General features: G+C 44.5%; 2 protein-coding genes across 3 annotated transcripts in view; one reads left to right on the top strand and one right to left on the bottom strand.

The window, feature by feature from the left end:
* Positions 1-3,823, top strand: part of COG1 (component of oligomeric golgi complex 1) — an 11,817-nt gene extending 7,994 nt beyond the window's left edge. Inside the window, exons 10-15 of the mRNA XM_023759077.1 lie at positions 350-469; positions 1,254-1,381; positions 1,843-1,951; positions 2,338-2,447; positions 2,525-2,603; positions 3,635-3,823. Of these exons, the coding sequence (XP_023614845.1) occupies positions 350-469; positions 1,254-1,381; positions 1,843-1,951; positions 2,338-2,447; positions 2,525-2,603; positions 3,635-3,769 (681 nt within the window). The 3' untranslated portion in view covers positions 3,770-3,823. The remainder of the gene's footprint in view (positions 1-349; positions 470-1,253; positions 1,382-1,842; positions 1,952-2,337; positions 2,448-2,524; positions 2,604-3,634) is intronic.
* On the bottom strand, positions 2,699-21,083 carry FAM104A (family with sequence similarity 104 member A). 2 transcript variants are annotated; one of them, XM_006094911.3, is made up of 4 exons: positions 20,808-21,080; positions 16,511-16,610; positions 8,129-8,188; positions 2,699-5,052 (listed from the first exon to the last, which is right to left on the bottom strand). In XM_006094911.3, the coding sequence occupies exons 1-4, from the start codon at positions 21,026-21,028 to the stop codon at positions 4,816-4,818; spliced, it is 618 nt and encodes a 205-aa protein (XP_006094973.1). In that variant the 5' UTR covers positions 21,029-21,080; the 3' UTR covers positions 2,699-4,815. The 2 variants fall into 2 exon arrangements, with proteins under 2 accessions (XP_006094973.1, XP_006094974.1); XM_006094912.3 differs by lacking the exon at positions 8,129-8,188 and having other exon boundaries at positions 20,808-21,083.
* Between the last annotated feature and the right edge of the window lie 89 nt (positions 21,084-21,172).

Here is a 21,172-nt window from a genome sequence, read left to right as displayed (position 1 = left end):
TTTCTGCTGGGGGTGGGGGAGGCCAAGTGGCCATGGGGCCAAGTAGATAGACTGCTCCAGAGTCAGTGATGATTCTTCCCTTTTGTAGCACGGGCTCTGCTAATTCGAGAACCACTTACCCTTTACTGAAAACAGCAGCGTAAAAAGGTGCCACCGAGGGAATGACAGCCAGTGTCACTCGGATCTGTTAGCTGGGCTGTGAGGGGCTGATTGGAGAGGTCAACGTCTTGGTGTGAAGCCAGGATAGATGGACCCGTATTTACTGCGTCTCATTTAATCGGTGCAAGATGGACCCATATTTACTGCGCCTCATTTAATCGGTGCAAGTTGGCGACTCAGTGCTCCTTAGGAAATTAATCGGGTTGGAGGCCATGCCTTGCCCAAGGTGACGCTGCAGGAGATGCTGAAAAACTGTGTGGCTCAAGTAGTAGCTGCCTATGAGAAACTCTCAGAAGGAAAAGAGACGAAGGTAGGTGTTCGCAGTTTTCTCCATTAAACACTGAAATAAACCTTAGCTTTCTCTGGGCTCTGGGCAGCGCACAGCAAGGACTCTGGGTGCTGAGGGTCACTGAGCCCAGGCTATCGAGTTGGTAGTGGCTGCGAGTTTAATTACACCGTCCTCAGGGGTCAGGCAGGTCTTCATAAAAAGGCAGTCAGTACAGTGGGAGGAGGAAGGCCTCAGAGTAACAAAGACCCCTCCTGACCAGGCACAGTCACACACCGGGGTTTGGGGCGAATCATTTACATCTCAGTTTCCTCAGGATCAAATGTGGTCTCTTAAACTAAACTTCTCTGGGGCTGGGAGGAAGTTGGAAGGATTACAAAGCACAGCCTTGGCATGCGAGGTATTTAAGAGTCCCTGCCCCCCCTCTCCCCTCTCACCCATGGTCTGGGAAGCATTCTGCCCTTGTGGCATATTCCCACTTGATTAATAACACTTTTAAGACAGGCCCACCTCCCAATTTGGGAAGAATTCAGGTAAGCCTTCTCTCCTGAGTTTGCTCACAAGGCCTCTCCTTCATGCAAGGGGCGTTTTCCCTTTAAAATGACCATCTCCAGCACCTGAGACCTTTTTTAAGGGCTGGGTCCTCCCTGTGGTTGGGTTTTAAGACCAAGTTTCTAACCTGTTTTGTTGTGAGATTAAAGTGGTATGAATGGAAAAAACATCTGCTTCTGAAATAAGCTGGGACTCAACCAACCCGTGACATGGAAGTCATCTCCTTTAATGGGCGGGGCGGGGCATTCGTTTGCAGAGAGAAGGTGCATTTCCAATGACCCAGAACCGGGCACTGCAGCTGCTTTACGACCTGCGGTACCTCAGCACTGTGCTCACAGCCAAGGGTGAAGAGGTGAAAAGTGGCCGCAGCAAACATGACTCCAGGTAGCCTCACCCCAGCTCTCCCAATACAGCCTCTGCCCAATGCAAGCCCCTTTCCTGGGGAGCCACCAGCCAGCCGTGCTGCACAGTAGCTGTGCTTGTTTTAGACAGGAAGCTCCTGTTGCCAGCAAGATAAATACTGACCAGCTGCTGGCTACATTCCACGGCCAGGCGGAGTAAGTGGGATCTCATTCCTCTTCTCCAGTCAGCCTACCAACTGCTGGGTATAATTGGAGCCTCCAGTGCCCTCCCTAAACACAGCATGGGAAAAATGGACTCGACTTAGACATCCCATCAGCTCAAAACTCTTGAGGATTATTAAGCACAACAATTAGTAACAAGTGATACTGAGCCAGGAATTAAGAATAAATCCAGCTCCAGGATTTCCATAGCATTCAAGTACCAGAAAATGGGTTTTTGTCCTAAAAACTGTGGAGACTCATCATCCTAATCCTTTTCTTCAGAATTGAGAAAGTAACTGACTACTTGGAAGGACTCATTGATCCCTTTGACCTGGATGTGTTCACACCACACCTCAACAGCAACCTCACACGCCTGGTGCAGCGAACTTCTGTAAGCCAGTCCCTGTGAAAGATAAACCCGCTCTGGCGCTATCGCTCCTGGAGACAGTGCTGGGGGGGGGGGGGGGGGGGGGGGTGGAGATACAGGACGCAAGCTGAGGTTAGTTATAAAGACTGAAAGAGGATTAGGTAAGATCTCACTGCTGAGATCTGACCCCATTCATGGTAGATAAGGATTATTCAGGTTTTATCCAGGCCTCAGAAAGGAATAAAAGAGCCATGTGACTGAGATTCTGACAGGTGGTAATTTTTAAGCATTCACACACTGAAAAGAACGTTCCCCAAAATGATGATCACAAAGTGACTGACTACTGACAGAAGCGGCTTAAACTGGCCAATAAACCCACCGTGTTTTTGTACCCCCTTCTTGTCTGTCAGGTTCTATTTGGACTGGTTACTGGTACAGAGAATCAGTTCACCCCCAGGAGCAGCACATTCAACTCGCAAGAACCCCATAACATACTGCCGCTGGCATCGAGTCAGATCAGGTAACGATCCCACCAGGCTTCTGCTGGCCCCCGGCTTCCTGTTCATGCCACTGAAATGCCTTCATCTTCTCTTGGAGGTTTGGACTTCTTCCACTCAGCATGACAAGCACTCGAAAGGCCAAATCAACCAGCAGAAGCATCGAATCCAAAGCCCAGGTTAGTGCAGAAATCAAAAGGTTCATCCCTATGGATCCTGTCCCATTTCCCACCAAACCACCCAATCGGCTCCCCTTAAAGAATCGATAAAGAACTGAATGACAAAATGCACTAATGCTGCTTTTAATGGCGGCGCAATATAGAAGTACAGGTTTTACTAGCTTGAGCTGATAGGTTTAAAAGGTGCTCATTTACACTATCAAGTAGCCTCATATAGAAACAGATCTCAGGCTGCCGAGGCTGGAGATCTGCAGGACAGGAAGGAGGTTGTTCTTGGGTTTTGTAGGATAAAAGAGCGAACTGCTAACCCAGCACTATCGTTATACTTGTTTGGAAAAAAAAGGTTGGTTTTGGTGATGGTTTCATCTTCCATTTCTTTTACTTGGGTGGTAAATAAAAGGAAATTTGCTTTCTTGAGTTTTACATTTTCTTGTTAATACACGTTTTGTTTCAGGAGGTTGCCATCCATTAGCCTGCAGGAGGAGTCCTGGGTATTTCTGCATTGTGTTGTATACATGTGTGTTTGAGAGCTCAAGTGCTGGCTTCTTTCAGCATTTAGTTGTTTACTTTATTGCTAGACAAAACAATAGCAATGAATCCTTTCCACATTCCCTGCCACAAACCCATTAAGATCCAAAATCCTTGTCAAACATCTGGTTTTAAAACTTGATGGTAGTAAAAAAAATTCTTGCACAAACCATCTACTCCATAAGCAGTGGCCTGTGCAGTAACTTCCCTCCCCAATTCTAAATTCCTACTTCAAGTAACTGACCTTTACATTCTGTCCACAGTAGAGGAACCACCACGGAAAGGTGTAGATTTACCCTTTCCTACAGTAGTTCCATCTGCAAAGTTTAGTCGTCCCCATGTCCTCTTCAGTCCCCTGAACTAGAGCTGCCCGTGCTTCTCAGGTCTGTGTGCTGTGTGCACTCCGAGTGGGGTGGGGTGGGGCGGGGCGGGGCGTGGCGGAGGTGAGCAGGCAGGAGGATCTGGGTGGACTCTAAGGCACTTTCCTCTCCATGCCATGGCAGGTTGTCCCCCCGGCACTCTCCCGAGCAGATGACCCGACGCATCCTGGCTCCTTATTCAGACAGTTTGTCAGTGAGGACGAAGACTCTACACCTTCCTTATTCAAACTTGGTTGGCTCTCTAGTATGACTAAGTAACATGGGACCTGGCCATCACTCTCTAAATAAATACTACTGCATCATTTCTACTAACGGTGCCTCTGCTCATCTGTTTCTAAGCCACGCTAGTCTGTCCAGTCTCAGTGGTGGAATGCGGCCCCTAGTTACTGTTAGTGGGGTCACTTCAATTCTAAAGGGAATCCTTGGCCAACAGTCTCACAGCACTGTGACTTCAGACATCAGTTCCGATAGCTTACACTGTCAGCATTCAACAACGCTGCAGTTCTCGACACTACAGGGTAGAATTATCAGTGAGATCACATAAGCTGCTGAGAGAACAGGTTTGTAAGACAAAAAATCATTACATATTTCTTGACTGTCGGAACTGCAATGTTTTCTACCCAATCGGAGATGTAGGCTCTGAGCAATAAGGTGACAATTATCTGCATATACAAGAACCTGAAAGACATTCTCTTGGAAATACAAATACACAACAGAGAAGAGACAGTTACTGGGGAGGGTGCTTCGCATACACAGCCTCACCTGGACCTCACTCTCTGTTACAAAGGAGAGCATTTCCAACCGCACAGCTACATACTAAGAGGTAGTATGGCAATTTCAGTGCAAGACTGAATCAAGGTCTATATTTTGGAAAAAAATGTATGTTTCTTCATGGAAACTACATACTCTTTACTAGTTTATTGAATTTAAAAAATTGAAGATCCCCCATTTTTAAAAGGCCTTTTTACATAAAGTAGAATTTCTAATTGACAGATTTGGAAATCATTCTGAATTGGACAAACTATGGACTCAACACGCAGATGAGATTTCCTCATACCATTACCTTGACATGGATTTGATACCCACCCTCAAAAGAATCCTATAAAAAATTGCTTCAAAGCCCCTTTAAAATTGCAATAGTGCAGCAAAACCACAAGTAAACAACTGCCTGTTAACCTGTTATTTCAAATATAGAGTGGAAAGCCAACAGGCATTTTTTGTGCAATTTTTTAAAACATCATAAGATGAAATATCAAATCTGCACAGCGCTGTCCCTTCACAGAAGGCAAGAAACCACCAGCCCATCATGTTGGAGGCCGGCCTCGGTGCTGTAGGCTATGAAAGTGGGCCTCCTTCAGGGTCTGGTTGATGTGGAAGTAAAGGCCTTGGCATAGTGCAGACTGCTCAGGTGCGGGCTGAGGGGTGTTGGGGCTGGACCCGGTGACGATGTGGTTCAAGCTACTTTCTGGCCCACTGGCCCTGTCCGGGCTGTTGATGCTGCTGCTGCTGCTGCTGCTCCCGCCACTGTCACTGCTTGAAGACTGGAAAGAAAAAGGAACAGTTTCACAACTAGGCTACTTGTTTCTTAAGAACTTTACTGTGGTTTAACTTAAGAATATTCTTCCTACCTAGTCTGAGAAGTACCAGATCAAAACATATACTGAGTTAGCCCGGCTGGTTAGCTCAGTAGCTGAGTGTTGACCTATGGACCAGGAGGTCACAGTTCGATTCCCAGTCAGAGCACATGCCTAGGTTGCAGGCTCAATCCCCAGTAGGGTGCATGCAGGAGGCAAACGATCCATGATTCATCATTGATGTTTCTCACTCTCCCTCTCTCTTTCTCTCTGAAATCAATAAAAATGTATTTTAAAATATTTAAAAAATATATATACTGGGCTTGCCCTAGCCAGTTTGGCTGTGGTTAGAGCATTGGCCCACAGACTGAAAGGTCACAGGTATGATTCTGTTCAAGGACACATACCTCGGTTGTGTCCCAGGCCCCAGTCGGGGTGCATAGGTGAGACAACCAATCAATGTGTGTGTCTCTCTGTCTGTCCCTTCCACTCTCTCTTAAAAAATTAATGGAAAAAAATATCCTTGGGTGAGGATTAATAGTAACAATAACATATACTGGGCTTTACAGTTTACAAGTTACGTTCACCTAAGACAATGGTCAGCAAAATCATTAGTCAACAGAGCCAAATATCAACAGTACAACAATTGAAATTTCTTTTGAGAGCCAAATTTTTTAAACTTAAACTATATAGGTAGGTACATTATTATTGACTTAATTAGGGTACTCCTAAGGCTTAGGAAGAGCCACACTCAAGGGGCCAAAGAGCCGCATGTGGCTCTCGAGCCGCAGTTTGCCGACCACGGACCTAAGGTATTTCATTCTATCCTCACAACTACCCTGTAATGTCAAGTGGGATTACTGTCCCCATTACACATCCCTAAGTGGCAGGGTCCAGACTGAAGCACAGGCCTTCTACTGCAAATCCCTTCAACTACATCTTAACTCCTTTACATGTCTTCTCTCTCTTGTCATTCATTCCAATAATTTCTAATAATCAAGGGAACAAGTTCTCAGCCTGTAAGGCAGGGGTGGGGAATGCCCAGCCCGGAGGCCAAATAAGGCCTGGGAAGTCATTCGGTCTGGCCCTGCCAAGGCATTAGAGGTGAGTTAATTAAATGTTTGAACAAAAGTAGCAGGCGAATTCTGTATGGTCCTCAAATGATGTTATAAAAATCCAAATGGCCGTTGGCAGAAAAAAAGGTTCCCCACCCCTACTCTAAGGTTAAGTATCACTCATTGGTACAGGGTGTAAAAAAGGTATCCTCATAACAGATAAAATGGCTTCTGGGAACAAGTAAGAATAAAAAATAAAAACCTGTGACAATCTGTTTATCTCAAGGACACGAATGGTGTTCTCCGAATGCAGAACACGTCCTGAGATTTTCATATACTTCTTGTAAAGTGATATTAGCATTTTTGCAGTTCAATGTGTGTATATGTGCATGTGCACGAACCTGTCTAATATTTTAATGTAACTAACATGACTGGGTGTCTTAGTCATCCTGAAGAAGCTACTCAGAGATCCCTAACAAGAGTCACTCAGAAATCTCCTTTCTTCCACTAGTAGGGGTCTCAAAGAGAAGGCAATGGTAAGGATCCTTCAGAACTACGGTATTACACAATTTTAATACGGCAATCATTTAATTAGCACTCTCCTCTATTTACAACTCGATACAATATTATACTAGAACAGTGATGGCGAACCTATGACACGTGTGTCAGAGGTGACACACGAACTCATTTTTTTGGTTGATTTTTCTTTGTTAAATGGCATTTAAATATATAAAATAAATATAAAAATATAAGTCTTTGTTTTACTATGGTTGCAAATATCAAAAAATTTCTATATGTGACACGGCACCAGAGCTAAGTTACGGTTTTTCAAAATGCTAACATGCCGAGCTCAAAAGGTTCGCCATCACTGTACTAGAAGGAATAATACATGAGAAAGTTAGAATTCTAGTAATTAATGATTTGGTATAAAATTTTTTCTCATTAGCCTTTTGATACATCTAAATTTATATTCACTTAAAGATACTGGTTTTGAAATGTCTGCTTACAACAATGTAAAATCTATACACAAGAAAAAAGCCTGGAAAGAAACAGCCCATAGTACTAATGTTAAAATTAGAGGGGTTACAGATCTTATTTTTTCAACCCTTTACTATAAATTTTTTGCAATGTGGTTATTACATATTTTACATTATCAAAATAAATGTATAAATAAAATGTTGTTTTAAGATAGATACTTTAAAAGTGATTTTTAAAATACCAGAAGTTACACCTAACAATACATCTATAATAATAAAAGTGTAATATGCTAATTAGACCAGACGTCCTTCCGGACATCATTCGGAGGACCTTCTGGATGAAGCTGGGGCTGCGAGGAAAGCCCGGGTCCCGGATGCCTGCCTGTGACTGGAGGGAAGCCCGGTTCCTGGGTGCCAGAGGGAAGCTGGTGCTGGCAGCCAGGAAAAAGGCCTACTCTTGCACGAATTTCGTGCATAGGGCCTCTAGTACATTATAATCCACATGGGTATATAGGAATCACATGTGTCCTTTTAGAGAAATTATAGTTGTAACTGATGAAGGGACATTGGGTTGAGGTCTAAGTAACTTTGATTCTACTACTTAAAAATATACATGTATATAAACATGCCTGAAACAGCAAAGAAAGCATGTTCACCAAATGCATACATCATTAATAAGGCTTAAACCAAGAGCTGTCATGGTCCATGGGTCACCTGGAGCTACTGAGCATAGGTAGTCGGAGACAACCTAGCTTTCTTTCCACAATTAAAAAAATTTCATGAAAACATAAATGGGCTGAGTGGCATCAGATGGCAGTGTTAACAGCAACAATTACATTTACTTGAAGACTTTACTTGAAGACTTAAATTTAAATAATAAAAAAAAACTTGCTTTCCATAGCAGCCTCTCCTGACCTAGAGTGTAACAACCTAGAATTGCCGCTGGTACACCTCACAAGGCCATGAATATTTAACAAGCAGGTAAGGTACTACACTAGGTAAGAAACCCACCGCGCAGAAAACTTTGTTTCCTCTTAGTCTGTTTTCTTTGTTTTTCGTTACAGGTAGTGTCTGAAAATTAAGGCAAGAACTAGAATCAGTTTCTAGTAAGTCAAGTTTCTGTTTCAAATTATATTTACTTCACAACTTAACAGCAAAGGTGACACTATTCTGAGAAAAGGTAAAAGTTCTTTAAACAGGTTAGAAATGACCATTAAAAGGGGGGAAGGGGACACAAATACACCAGCAATTCCTAGTCCATTTAAAAAATTTTGTAACGTAACTTTATACAGACACACATAAAAATGTTTAGTGTGCCTGGCCTGCATGGCTCAGGGGTTGAGCATCGACCCATGAACCAGGAGGTCACAGCTCGATTCCAGGTCAGAGCACATGCCCGGATTGCAGGTTCGATCCCGGTGTAGGGCATGCAGGGGGCAGCCAATCAATGATTCTCTCTCATCACTGATGTTTCTATCCATCTCTCCCTCTCCCTTCCTCTCTGAAATTAATAAAAATATATATTTTTAAAAATGTTTAGTGTGGCCTTGTTTAAACAGCTAAAGTCTACAAACAACCAAAATGGATAACAATAGAGAAATTGGTTAATTTATAATATCCTATATAATAAAAGCCTAATATGCTAAGTGTCCGACTGTTCGTTTGACCATTTGACCAGTCACTATGACGTGCACTGATCACCAGGGGGCAGACACTCCGACCAGTAGGTTAGCTTGCTGCTGGGATCCAGCTGATGGGACTGGGCAAGACGGGGCCGGACACGCCTCGGAGCCCTCCCACAGTCCCGCCCTGGCCCCGCCAATCAGGACTGAGATGGGCTAGACACGTCCTGGACGAATCCATGCACTGGGCCTCTGGTATGTATATAAAGTACAATACATGAATTATAATTCATAACAATGAAATTGTATCAGCTATTAAAAATTACACACACACACACACAAAGATAGAAACCTTCAACATCTTTTTTACAGGTTACAAAACAGTATATATAGTATGTCAGCTGGTTTTAAAATGATTTTCTTTAATGTAAATATACATATATACTAAAAATAGTCTGAAAGGATATATATGCCAAAATATTTAGAATCTGGACCTTCTATTTTTTTTTTTACTATATATTCTATAGCTTCTACAAAAAGAGATTTCTTTTGTGGGGAAAAATGATCATGAGTGAGAATATTGCTACAAAATAGAGGTCTTTAGTTAATTCTAAGACTTGAATATATAGATCAGTAGTTCCCAACCTTTTTTTGGCCATGCCCCACCTGAACATCTCTAAAATCCTGATGGCGCCTCCCTGCCCGTGACATATAATTCTTATTATTCAAAAGGTGAACTCCTATTCATGTGGAGGAAGCCTAAAAGGTCATTAGCTTGGTCTAAACAAGCTTCCAAAGAACATGGCATCCATGAAAGAGAAAAATAAAACAACGAAAGGATAGCTGAAGTACTGAGGAAGAAATCACTAAGAAATTGTTAAAAAATAATAATATGAAATGATACAAAAAATTAGCAAATAAAGTTTCAGAACATATAATAGAGAACTGCAATGCATAAATGTCACTATATATTTAAGAAATGCAAAAAATTCACTAATAACTCATCCTCAAATGCCCCCCCGTGGGGCATGTGCCCCACGCTGGGAACCACTGATATAGATAGATAGATGGATGGATAGATTCTGTCCATAGGATTTCAGAAAGACTGTTGGCCTCCCTGAGCTACTTAAGAACCTTGACAACAGCCTCATTTGTATTCACTTGCATTGAGGAGGGCATTGATACCTTCAAACTAATAAGAGATGGCCCACATAGAACCAGGATGGGGTCCTGAAGTATCAGATATAGACTCCTGTCATCCAAGGTAAAAATGCGTCTCTTTCAAGATTGGCTCTACTGTCTGCCAATTCAAGTATTCCCGCTCTCCAAGAGGCTTTCGTGAGTACCTCACAGACTGACGAGTGTTTTTCAAATGGATGGTGAAACCCATTGGTGGGGAGCAACCAGCACAGAAAAGAAAACAGTGCAACAGGGTGAGGGCAATTGTGACACTTTTTTCGATTATTCACAAATATATGTGGTATGTACTGGGCCACAAAAATAAAACATTCCTATGGGACAGGGTCAAAAATGTTTGAAAGTCATTGTGAGCGGTCTTATTAACACTCGGCCAGCAAAGTGTTCTACTTGATGGGATCAAGACCATTTACTTTTAACCCTAAAGGCATAACATCAAATTTTAACTCTATCAGTGCTTTAAGATATACAGAGATAAATCGGCTTATAAAAAAAAACACGCCCTGACCGGTTTGGCTCAGTGGATAAAGCACTGGCCTGCGGACTGAAGGGTCCCAGGTTCGATTCCAGTCAAGGGCATGTACCTTGGTTGCGGGCACATCCCCAGTGGGGGGCGTGCAGGAGGCAGCTGATCGATGTTTCTCTCTCATCGATGTTTCTAGCTCTCTATCCTTCTCCCTTTCTCTCTGTAAAAAATCAATAAAATATATTAAAAAGACAAAAAGATACACACACACACTTGAAATAGGAAAAAAAAATTGTATTTCCCCCACTGAGTGGCACTTTTTCGTATCAAATCCTTGGGGTAGGAGGGCGGGGTGGTTTTGAGAACTGGTACAGTCTGTACCTTGTTACTATTCCTGCTCTGAAAGACTTGAACACGCTCTGTACTGAAAGAGTCCAGAAACTTCGGGACTGAGAAAGATTCATCAACTAGGATCCCTGTCCCCAGGCTCCTGACTCCTTACAGACCATTTATCCAAATCCGAGGTTACAAAGCGCATTTCTTTCCTCTGACTTTTCAATTTGGGCTGAGTGCTGACTCTGACCAGTTTATTTTCAATGACAACTTTGTATTACAAATCAAAAGAGAGTAAGGTCATGATCTATGAAATAAAACCCCTTGCAAATCCAGGTACACAAGCACAAAGTTAAGTTTATGAAGATTCTGATCGAGAGTCTCTTTCTAAATACACAAAGGCAGCTCACAAGAACCCTGTGGCGAAGCACTGTGTGGAAGGGGAGGATTCTGTTAGCGTAGGCAGTAATGAAACCTACTTGTGCACCCTGGTAACTGCAGATAAGACCCGGAAGAATGCAGTCCATTTTAGAATCACCTGTAGGCTTTTGAAAACATGCCCGGGTCCCAGCTCGGGAAGCAGTGCACTGGGGGTCCCTGGTCATTTATTTACTGAGCTTCATCACGAATGTGGTGACAATACAGCCACTGATAAGGACAGTACACGGCCACTGAGGTGACAGGAATCTAGCATAGGTGTGGACGAGTGAGCGAGGAGAGAGGCTTCTTAAAATGGATGGTGTCTGAACGGGCCTAGAGGAGGAGGAAGAATCTTTTCACAAGGAGGGTGTGACAAAATGGGAGAATAAGCAAAATCGGGAGTGTTCTGGGGAGGAAAGGCTAACAGTGGTGTTGGCTGCACCACTCCAGGAAGCATTAGTGAGACAAAATATACATGAGAGGTCATGGCTAGGTTATAGGTGCCCCAAGTCTGCGGGAACAGTTTCCAAGCATGTAAGATGTTTTCAGATCTGCACTTAGTAGTGAGGAAGCTAGGGACCTATTAAGACGAACGAGGTCGTGGAGATCGAGCAGGGGCCAACTGGGAAGTTTTCTAGAACATCAAGCAGGAGAGCAGGCCAGCATGAGGACCGGGGCAATGTCAATGAAGGGATATGTGTCGTACCCCAGAGGGAGATGGGACACAGGAAGGAAATGGAGACATCCAAGTTGACACCAACTACTCAGGACAATGCTTGCCAAATACAGTTGATCCCTGAACATGAGGGTTAGGGGTGCTGACCCCCTGCACAGTTAAAAATCTGCATATAAATTCTGACTCCCCCAAAACTACTTAACCACTAATAGCCCACTGTTTACCTGAAGACCAATAACATAAACAGCCGATTAACATATATATTGTATATTAAATTATACTAGAGGCCCCGTGCATGAAATTACTGCACTGGGGCACTGGGGGGGGGGGGCAATCCCTCAGGCTGGCCTGCGCCCTCTCGTATTCCGGGAGCCCTCAGGGGATGTCCGACTGACAGCTAAGCCAGCCATGAGCCCAGCTTCTGGCTGAGCTGCGCTCCCTTTGTGGGAGCGCATTGACCACCAGGGGGCAGCTCCTGCGTTGAGTGTTTGCCCCTGGTGGTCAGTGCGCGTTATAGCGACTGGTCATTCCACTGTTTGGTCTATTTGCATATTAGCCTTTTATTATATAGGATTATTTTATATTATACAGGCAGTCCTCAGGTTACGTCGGACTCGGGTTACGTCAGACTCGACATACGTCATTTCGTGGTTACATCGCCATCTCCCATTTACAGTATTTATTTTAAAAAAAGTTCCATCATTTCGACGTACGTACATATGTGCTTTATGTTTTTTATTATTTATTTACCACAAGTAAAGGTCAGAAATTGTTATCTTTCTTTTAAACTTTTTTTACTGTTTCACTTCATTACTGCTGTGTATGTGCTCCATGTGAGTGACGTAGGTGCTTATGTAGGTGGGTTCCGACTTATGGTGAAAATCGCATTACGTCGCACCATAGGAACGGATCTCCGACGTAACCCAAGGACCTACTGTATTATATTCTGTAATCCTATAGGGTAAGCTAAAGAAAGGATATTTAAAGAATTATAAGGAAAACACATTTACAGTACTGTACATATTTACTTTTAAAAAAGAATGCATAATGGACCCACATAGTTCAAACCCGTGTTGTTCAAGGGAATGTTGCTACCATTGTATAGGACTCAAGAGGAAGACACAAAGTGATAAATATTTCACTTCTTGCTCATCAAGAAAAAACAAGCCTAACTAATCATGCTAACATGATTCATACATAATGGCTTTACAGAAAAATTTTTATTCCTATGGTGATAATATATATCTCAATTTTAAAAAGAGCATCCTAGGCTCACAAGTCATTAAATCTAAGTCATTGGAGTTCAAATTCAAGGTCTTCAAACACCAATTACATTTTTGAAAAAACAAGCAAACAACAACCACAAAAAAATACTAGACCCCAAAGTCTTCTTTGTATTTATTCTACATAGATAGAAATCAAGAATGGTTTCTCGCTAATACCACGTTACAGCACTGACTTGGGGACACTTTCCAGCTATTCTTCTGTTTCTATGACGTCTGCCAAGTCAAGGACCTTGCTGCCCCTGGATAGTTAGCACAGCTTCCCAGAACCTCCACCCGCTCTTCCGGGAGACGGCACACGCCATGGCGAGGAGCAAGCTGCTCAACAGTCAAGCCCTGGGCTCACTGACCCTGCCTCTTGCTAGCTGTGTATCTCTGGGCAAGCGACTTTACATTTTTCTGTGGCCCAACATTTCCGTCCGACATGTAGAAATGATAATACCTGCCAGAATGGCAGGAAGAAAATGCACAAGCAGAGTGAAAGTTTCTTTCTACGTCACTCATCTGGCGAGTCAGTGCACATTCCTTAGCTCCACGGTGTGTAGGAAGAAAGAGGCCTGAACTGGCTCCAATTTCCAGGCAATTACCATTTACTTATGGCATAGTTTAATAGTTTAACAGAAATCAAACACCTCAAAAAAAAAAGAAAAAAAAGAAATGAAAGTTCTTCAAGTCACAAAAAAAGGAATTCTAGCCCTAACTGGTTTGGCTCAGTGGATAGAGCGTCAGCCTGCAGACTTGAAGGGTCCCAGGTTCGATTCCAGTCAAGGGCATGTACCTTGGTTGCAGGCACATCCCCAGTGGGGGGTGGGCAGGAGGCAGCTGATCGATATTTCTCTCTCAGCAATGTTTCTAACTCTCTATCCCTCTCCCTTCCTCTCTGTAAAAAATCAATAAAATATATTTTTTTAAAAAGGAATCCTAAAATTATTTAAGTATTTCAGGAATAACAAAGGAAACAGTTTCTCTTAACTGAGTTAATCTTAAGGAAACTTACCTCTGCCCTACTTAGAATTAAAAAGTAACATTTTCATCAATAAGATAACTTGTCATGTAAATTAATAAAATAATCCATTTATAAGGAATCATTTTACTGCTTTCCCTTTTAGATATGTCAAAAAGCAGCCAAATAACCCCAAACTTGCTATTTATGGCTACAAGCATAATGATCTATTCCAGGGGTGACGATTCAATTATTCAGGGCTTAACTTTCCACTTTGAAGACTTTCCCCTGCCTTTTGCTTCTCTAGCTCTCCCTGGGTTCGCAGGCCTCATTACTTGTTAATGCCACCGCTGGAGAAGCACAGCACTACAGGCCACTCGCTCAGACAGCTGGTAGATGTCCAGCCAGCACAGCTGAGACAGAGGGTCCAAGTTACCACTGCCCGAGAGGGCTACTGGCGAGTGCAGATACCATGACAGATAAGAAGTACCTGCACTGACTGTAAATTATAACAAAGACAACCTAGTCTATCCCCAGCCTAATGATTTACGTAGCTGCTTAACCACTGAATTTCTTTGGACAAGTAAGAACAAGACATAGGAACCTACAGGTTGAGTAACAACACACTGTTTTCTTCTGTGATACCCATACACGGGTTTTAGAAAGGGAGTGCAGGTCATTTTCTACAAACAGCAAGGAAAACAAAATGAAAACGAATCCTAAGGAGTGTCTCTAAAAATAAGAGATCAGAAATGTTTAATTTTTTTTAAACATAACAATTTATATTCCTGTTCTCAGGCATCAAAAATGTAGATATCAGGGGAAAAGACCAATACAAACAGTTAGACTTACTACTATACCTTCAAACGACTGTGAATATCATATAGCGGAATTTACATATAGATACAAGTAAAGAAATATTCATGCCGACACCATGAAAGTAACCACTGCATCCTCTTTTAAGGAACAGCCTTATAATTCAAAAGAATAATGGGTCCTCTCCCTCCCGGGAGCACACCCCTGCCTTTCCCCCTGCCCCCCAGGCCCTTACCATTAGTAAGAAAAGAAAAAGAAAAATGGAGACTCAATTAGTGTTAGTGTTTTATCATCAGATGCTCACGGTAGCCTCTAAAGTCTGGTTTCTTTCATCCCTGAGATTCCCCAATTACCACTTTAAACAAAGGTCAATAACTTTTCTATTCATCATTTTTTAAAAAGGAAGAAAAAGTGTAATAGGAAAAATTTCAAAAGAGGGATAAAAGCTATAGAAACTCACGTCTCCATGTAGAACAAGCATGTCAAACTCAAAGGCTAACACGGGCCAAATAAATGAGGCATGCGGCCTGTGAGCTGTGGGCCGTGAGTTTGACATGCTTGGTGTAGAAGGATCGACCTACACTTTTCATTAGTTGTTCCTGAATGAGTCTTCCTCACATGACAGTTACAGACCCCCACCCTGGGAGGAGTTACTTTGGATTTCTGGCAAAGACTGGATATAAGTCAAGTCCTGTTATCAAGAACTAATTAAAATGCAAATTATCTGGTTGTGCAAGAATTGTGATATACAGAATTCTGCTTGAAGTTCTGAGGCTTAGGAATGTTTGCCATTGAGGAGTTTCTGTTAGGTGGTACCTATCAAGGGTCTAAATCAGTGGTTCTCAACCTTCCTAATGCCGCGACCCTTTAATACAGTTCCTCATGTTGTGGTGACCCCCAACCATAAAATTATTTTCGTTGCTACTTCATAACTGTAATGTTGCTACTGTTATGAATCGTAATGTAAATATCTGATATGCAGGATGTATTTTCATTGTTACAAATTGAACATAATTAAAGCATAGTGATTAATCACAAAAACAGTATGTAATTATATATGTATTTTCCGATGGTCTTAGGCGACCCCTGTGAAAGGGTCGTTCGACCCCCAGGTTGAGAACTGCTGGTCTAAATCGTTAGGCACCTAATTTAATAGCAGCATCACTTCAATGTGAGCTTCCCTTCGGCACTGTGGCTCAGCCTTCCGAGGACTTCACCCTGCATGCATAGGTGGCACCCTCAGGAAGCCAGAACCCTGGGAGCTCTCTTTCCCTCTCACGCTACTCTGCCTCCGGAGCAGCTTTGTGAACAGCACAATGAAAGGGTGAAAACACTGAAAAACAGGATTCTGCGTACATATACATTATATATTCTTACAGATATGTGAACTGAAGCAACAAAATATGCTTACCTTAAAGACAATTATGGTTCATAAACTATTAGAAAATAGGTTGGTTTGTGAAATATAAATAGAGGGTTTAAAGAAGGGTTTGCAAAGGCTCATGAAACTTCTAACAAAACAGATTTGGGGGGAGCAGGCCTGACTAGGGCAGACATAGACTGTTTTGCTGGGGAAGGTGCAAAGCTTCCTCAAAGGGGCCGTGGCTCAAGAAAAGGTTGAAACCTACAATTCCTACCTCTGTGTCCCAGGAATCGTGAAAGACAGGGTTTCTGCTACTCCTTTTGGTCTGTGGGGGGAGATGGTGGTCCTCTTCACTGCCATTCCTTCTCCTTTTCCTGAAATAAATCACAAGGAGGAGAAAAAAAAATTCACCTTTCAGATACTTAAAATTGTAAACCATGACAACATATAAATTTGCCCTCTTGCCTGAAAAAATGTAATTCAGCCTATGATATCCCCATAGGTTAAAATTGGAAGCACACCATCACTAGGCACACTAAGAGCAAAAACATAAAATAGCAGCAGTCAGGTGGGGCTGAAATTGGTGCGACTGATTTTGCAAAAGCAGCTTTTTAAATGCCTCCTGTGAATAAATAAGAGCAGGAAGACAGTAATGATTGAGCTTTTTAAACTCCACCTTATTAAGGTTATGGTCTTTCTACATTTCCTGAAATTCTAATTCCAAGTTACTTCATTTTGCTCCCTTCCATGTGACAATGCCTATTTTACCCTTAAAATCCATATGAAAATGGTGCTACCCAGGAATATCCATAGAGATTCATGGTAGTTGCTAATCTTTAGTTTTTCTTCATTCCTGATTTTCTCCCAATTGCCACATTAAACAAAAGCTCTATGCCCTCCAAAGTATTAAATTACTTTTCTGGACAAACCCTGGAAAAGCTGCTCTTGAACACAGACTTGATTATTCTGGCGACAGCACCTAGTGTTATGGTATAAATTACTTGACCAGATTGTTTCTTTGAGACTATGGCATAAGCTGCTTAAAACGTACAAATTTAAAGAAAAATCAGACACCTTTCTCAGTTCCGTGTGTTCTAAAATGTGCAACAGAGACAAAATTTGTATGTTTTCTATGCAAGAACCAAGTGTTGTCAGAAGAACTTCCAAACCTCAGTTAGACAAGAGAAATAAATTATGGGAGGTATAATTTTAAGTCAAATTGCCTGGAACTGTGCTGTCCAATATGGTAGCCACTAACACATGTGGTTATTTAAATTTTAATTCATGACAATTAAATACAATTAAAAATCCAGTCCCTAAGTCGCACTAGCCACATTTCAGCTAGTGGCAACTGCACTGAACAGCACAGACAGGGCAGGTTCCTATCGCTGCAGACAATGCCACAGGACAGTGCTGCCTGGAGGCCAAGTTACACAGGCAGCAGCATCTACTGTAGCGCAAACTCTTAAAGGTCCAAATTTTTAGAGCTAGAGGAAAAAACAGCTTTTTGGAAAGTACTGAATTGGGGCATATAGTATCTTCTTATGTGAGGAGGGCGGCTTATTGGGGCAGGCCCTTCATCTAAAGTTCTGTGTTGAAGTCTGGACAGTGAAGAAACCTTACCATCCTGCACTCAGTTCCTGCACTCTGCAGCATTCTGAGTCCCTCCAACGTTATGAATGAGTTTGGATTCAGTGTAGGGTAAATAGTGGGTGTGCGGTTCTGATAAAGCATGAACCAGCCAACAGGAAGAGGGCTACGCCACTTATCTCATTCTAAGGCTCAGCTGTTTGCAAAATAAGATCATCACTTCTGCTTCCCTACCTTTCTCCCAGGAGTCTGGGTCAGATCTACACATTATTTTGAAGTACTTAGAAGCTAAAAACTAGATGGATACCAGGTTTTAATAATCATTAAAGATGTTTTTAGCATAGATTTGAGCCAAGAAATTGCTACTTTCATCCTCATCTGACCAGAGAATGTTCACAGGAATATGAAGAAGTTACAGAGCAATGTCCAATGGAAGCCAGTGGACACCCCAAGAAACTCATGAAACAGCAGTATGTTGGTCCCAAATTCTACTTTTATCAGTGTGACAACAGCTGATTGTGCTTTGGGCTGAGTCACTCTTACCAAACTTAGGAGCCTGACCCAAACTTTCCGATTTCCTCATTTATAATGGGGACTATATCTTCCCAGTGACAAGAATGTGAATGTCAAGAGCCAACAGAGTGTAAGAACAGAGGATGGGCTGGTTTTGCCGACTTCACTAAACTCTGGGAAGGTCTCATGAAACAGCCCCGCCTCATTCATCTTCAGCTGATTTCTCAAGGTGCCAGAATTCTCTTTACCTGGTGGGGGCCCTCTCTTCTGGATGGAACTGGGTTAAGAATGAGCCCTACTTGTTCTTCAATTCACTTTTTTCCTAGACTCTGCAGATTCTGTCCCTGTAACATTCTTCTTTCAACATTATCGTCAATAACTGGAAAGATTACAGCTTCATGCCCACGCCTATCCACACAATCAGTCAGATTATAACTTTCCACATTAATGCCACAGACCAGGTCATAATTTTAGCAGCCTCCCTGTAATTGATCCTAGTCTCCCTAGCCAACTAGTTAACAGATTATTGTTTAGCATCTACTCCTTCTAAGGATGGCTGCTTCCATCACTTTTCATCATTTCATTTCTCCCCAATCTCCCTGCCATCTTCTAGAGACTGGGCACAGAAGTAACAGAACCCTTCCTTCCTACCGGGAAAAATAACTACACAAATAAATCCCTCAATACGTGGGATCAAGGATCGGCACTGATTACAGAAAGGGCTTCCTTGCCACACACCCACTCCTCTACCGCCATCCCAGGCCGTACACCACCATCTTTGACCAACGCTTCACCTGGAAGCTGAGGAAAGAGACCCAGGGACGTGAACTAACTCGGAGATACCAAGAGAGCTGGGGCTGGCAGAACTGGTCCCTCGGGCACCGCGGGACTTGGGGTGAAAAGTAGGCGAGAAACCCCTGTCCAGGCCTCTTTGACAACAAGTGACCAGTACAAACATGTCGGCGTCACTTGCGTCCCAGAGGAAAGGAAATCTGCCACCAGGGCAAACAGTCCTTTGCGCACGGGGTTGGATAAAAGAGAATCTTTTTGCAGGAAATATTTTGACTTTCTCAGACACGTGAGACATCCCGAGAGACGATCCAAAAACCATCAACTGGGTTTGAGAAGGAAAAGACAATGGCAGTCAGACCAAGCTGACGGCGCGGAAGGGCTCTGTTCCCAACCCCGCCAGGTCAGGGGTCACTGGGCCCCTAAAGTCAAATGTATTTAGTCTTATTTCCTACACAGAGGTGCTGTATGCCTCACTCCCTGCGGGGCCCAAGTCGGCCATCCCATACACAAGTGGGAGGAACCTCAGCTTATCGCTACTGGACCAGAGGACCTCAGGAAGCTTCCCAGAATTTTAACTCCGTGCATTAACTATCCTCCAGGGCTGGGTCCTCGGGGAAAGGCAGTCGATTCCATCCAGAGCCCATGAAGACGTGGGACGAGAGAATAAACAGCATCATGCGACAGGGCGAGCCCGCCTATTCCCTTAGACCTGAGGCTATTATGGAGCAAAGGGAAGCCCCGTGGGCCTGGAAGGACGCAGGTCCACCCGCCGGCCTCCCTCCGTCTGTCTCCGCATCAGGAAGATGTCAGAATCGGCCTGGGTGACCCCTAGGTTCTTCACTTCAAAGTCCACGGGGAAGGCTTTCAGCGGCTCCCCTTCGTTCTGGGGTGCCCAGCCCCAGTTCCCTCCTCTCCACACGGTCACAGGGGTCACTCGGAAGAAGAGGAAAGGATCGCAGCCGGGCCCGGACTCGACTCCAGCCCGTCCAGCGAGCCCAACCCCCCTGCCCCAGGCCCGAGGCCGGGCTCCAGGGAACAGCAGTGCGTCGCCATACCATCCTCCCTCCCTCCGCCTCCGGAGTCAAACGGCCCCGCCTCCAAACAGTTTAGAACCCGGTCAGTTCCCTCCGTGCGGCGGCCTGAGGGACCCCACCAGCCCCTCCGGTCATCTGCCCGCCCGCGTTCACAACCGCCCGGGGCCCAAATTCTTCCGTCAACATCACCCCTCCCGGCAGCAGGGTCAACCCCAGGCCTTCTTTCTGACCTTGGGGAGCCGGCAGCCCCGCACCCCGTGCCCCTCCGTCCCCCACCCTCGCCCCACAGATGCACTAGGAGCTCCCACTCGAAGATCAGACATTCCTCCCCTCCCCCCACCCTCCTAAATTTAGGACAGGGACGCTGTAGGGCCGGCGTCTCTCTTCCGGGACCGACCAGACTTCATTCCAAACAGAGAAAGATGGGGCGGGGGGAGATGGGGGAGTGGGGAGACCTGGACTCTGGAGTCCCCCCACCAGCACCCGCAGGGGTCAGGTGCCGAGACACGCACAGCCCGCTCCCCTCCTCCCCCTGACAATAACACCCGCAGGCCCGCGCTGGCTCGGACCCCGCTTCGAGCGCCCCACCCTCCAAGAAAGCGGAGAGGGTCCGGGAAGGAACGGGGGTCCCTCTGGTCTCACCTGGGGCGCAGGCGCTCGCTCATGGCAGCCGGTGGAGGGGAGCGACGCGGAGGCGCTCCGCGAGAGGAGGGGGCCGAGGGTGTGGTGTTTTGGCGGCCGCCACGCCCACCCTGTCGGGCCTTGGCTCTCGTCGCGGCACGGGTGGACTCGGCCGGTGGTAAGTACCCCTCGGTGGGACCCGTACCACTGCTACTTCCGGCGTCTGCTCCGCGCCCCCCCATGTCGCAGCCGCCGTGGTACCGCCCTCTCGCGGCTGCGCAGTGACGCGTCCCGGCCGCGCCGACCAGTAACCCCGCCCACGGGAAGAGGCGGGCTCGGAGGGGGAGGAGCTACTGAGAACCTCTGGGAGAAAAGGACCTCACTAG

The sequence above is a fragment of the Myotis lucifugus genome, unplaced genomic scaffold (assembly GCF_000147115.1).
Source record: "Myotis lucifugus unplaced genomic scaffold, Myoluc2.0 scaffold_146, whole genome shotgun sequence".
Classification (NCBI taxonomy): domain Eukaryota; kingdom Metazoa; phylum Chordata; class Mammalia; order Chiroptera; family Vespertilionidae; genus Myotis; species Myotis lucifugus.
This window is presented reverse-complemented; position numbering and strand designations above follow the sequence as displayed.

Bases quoted from the DNA above. Each gene is read 5' to 3' on its own strand.
- FAM104A (XM_006094911.3), bottom strand. From the start codon at position 21,028: ATGGGGGGGCGCGGAGCAGACGCCGGAAGTAGCAGTGGTACGGGTCCC. The intron at 8,189-16,510 runs GTAGGAATTGTA...CTTAATTTTCAG, and splicing joins ACGATTCCTGGGACACAGAG to ACACTACCTGTAACGAAAAA. The intron at 5,053-8,128 runs GTGGGTTTCTTA...TTTTCTTTCCAG, and splicing joins GAAACAAAGTTTTCTGCGCG to TCTTCAAGCAGTGACAGTGG.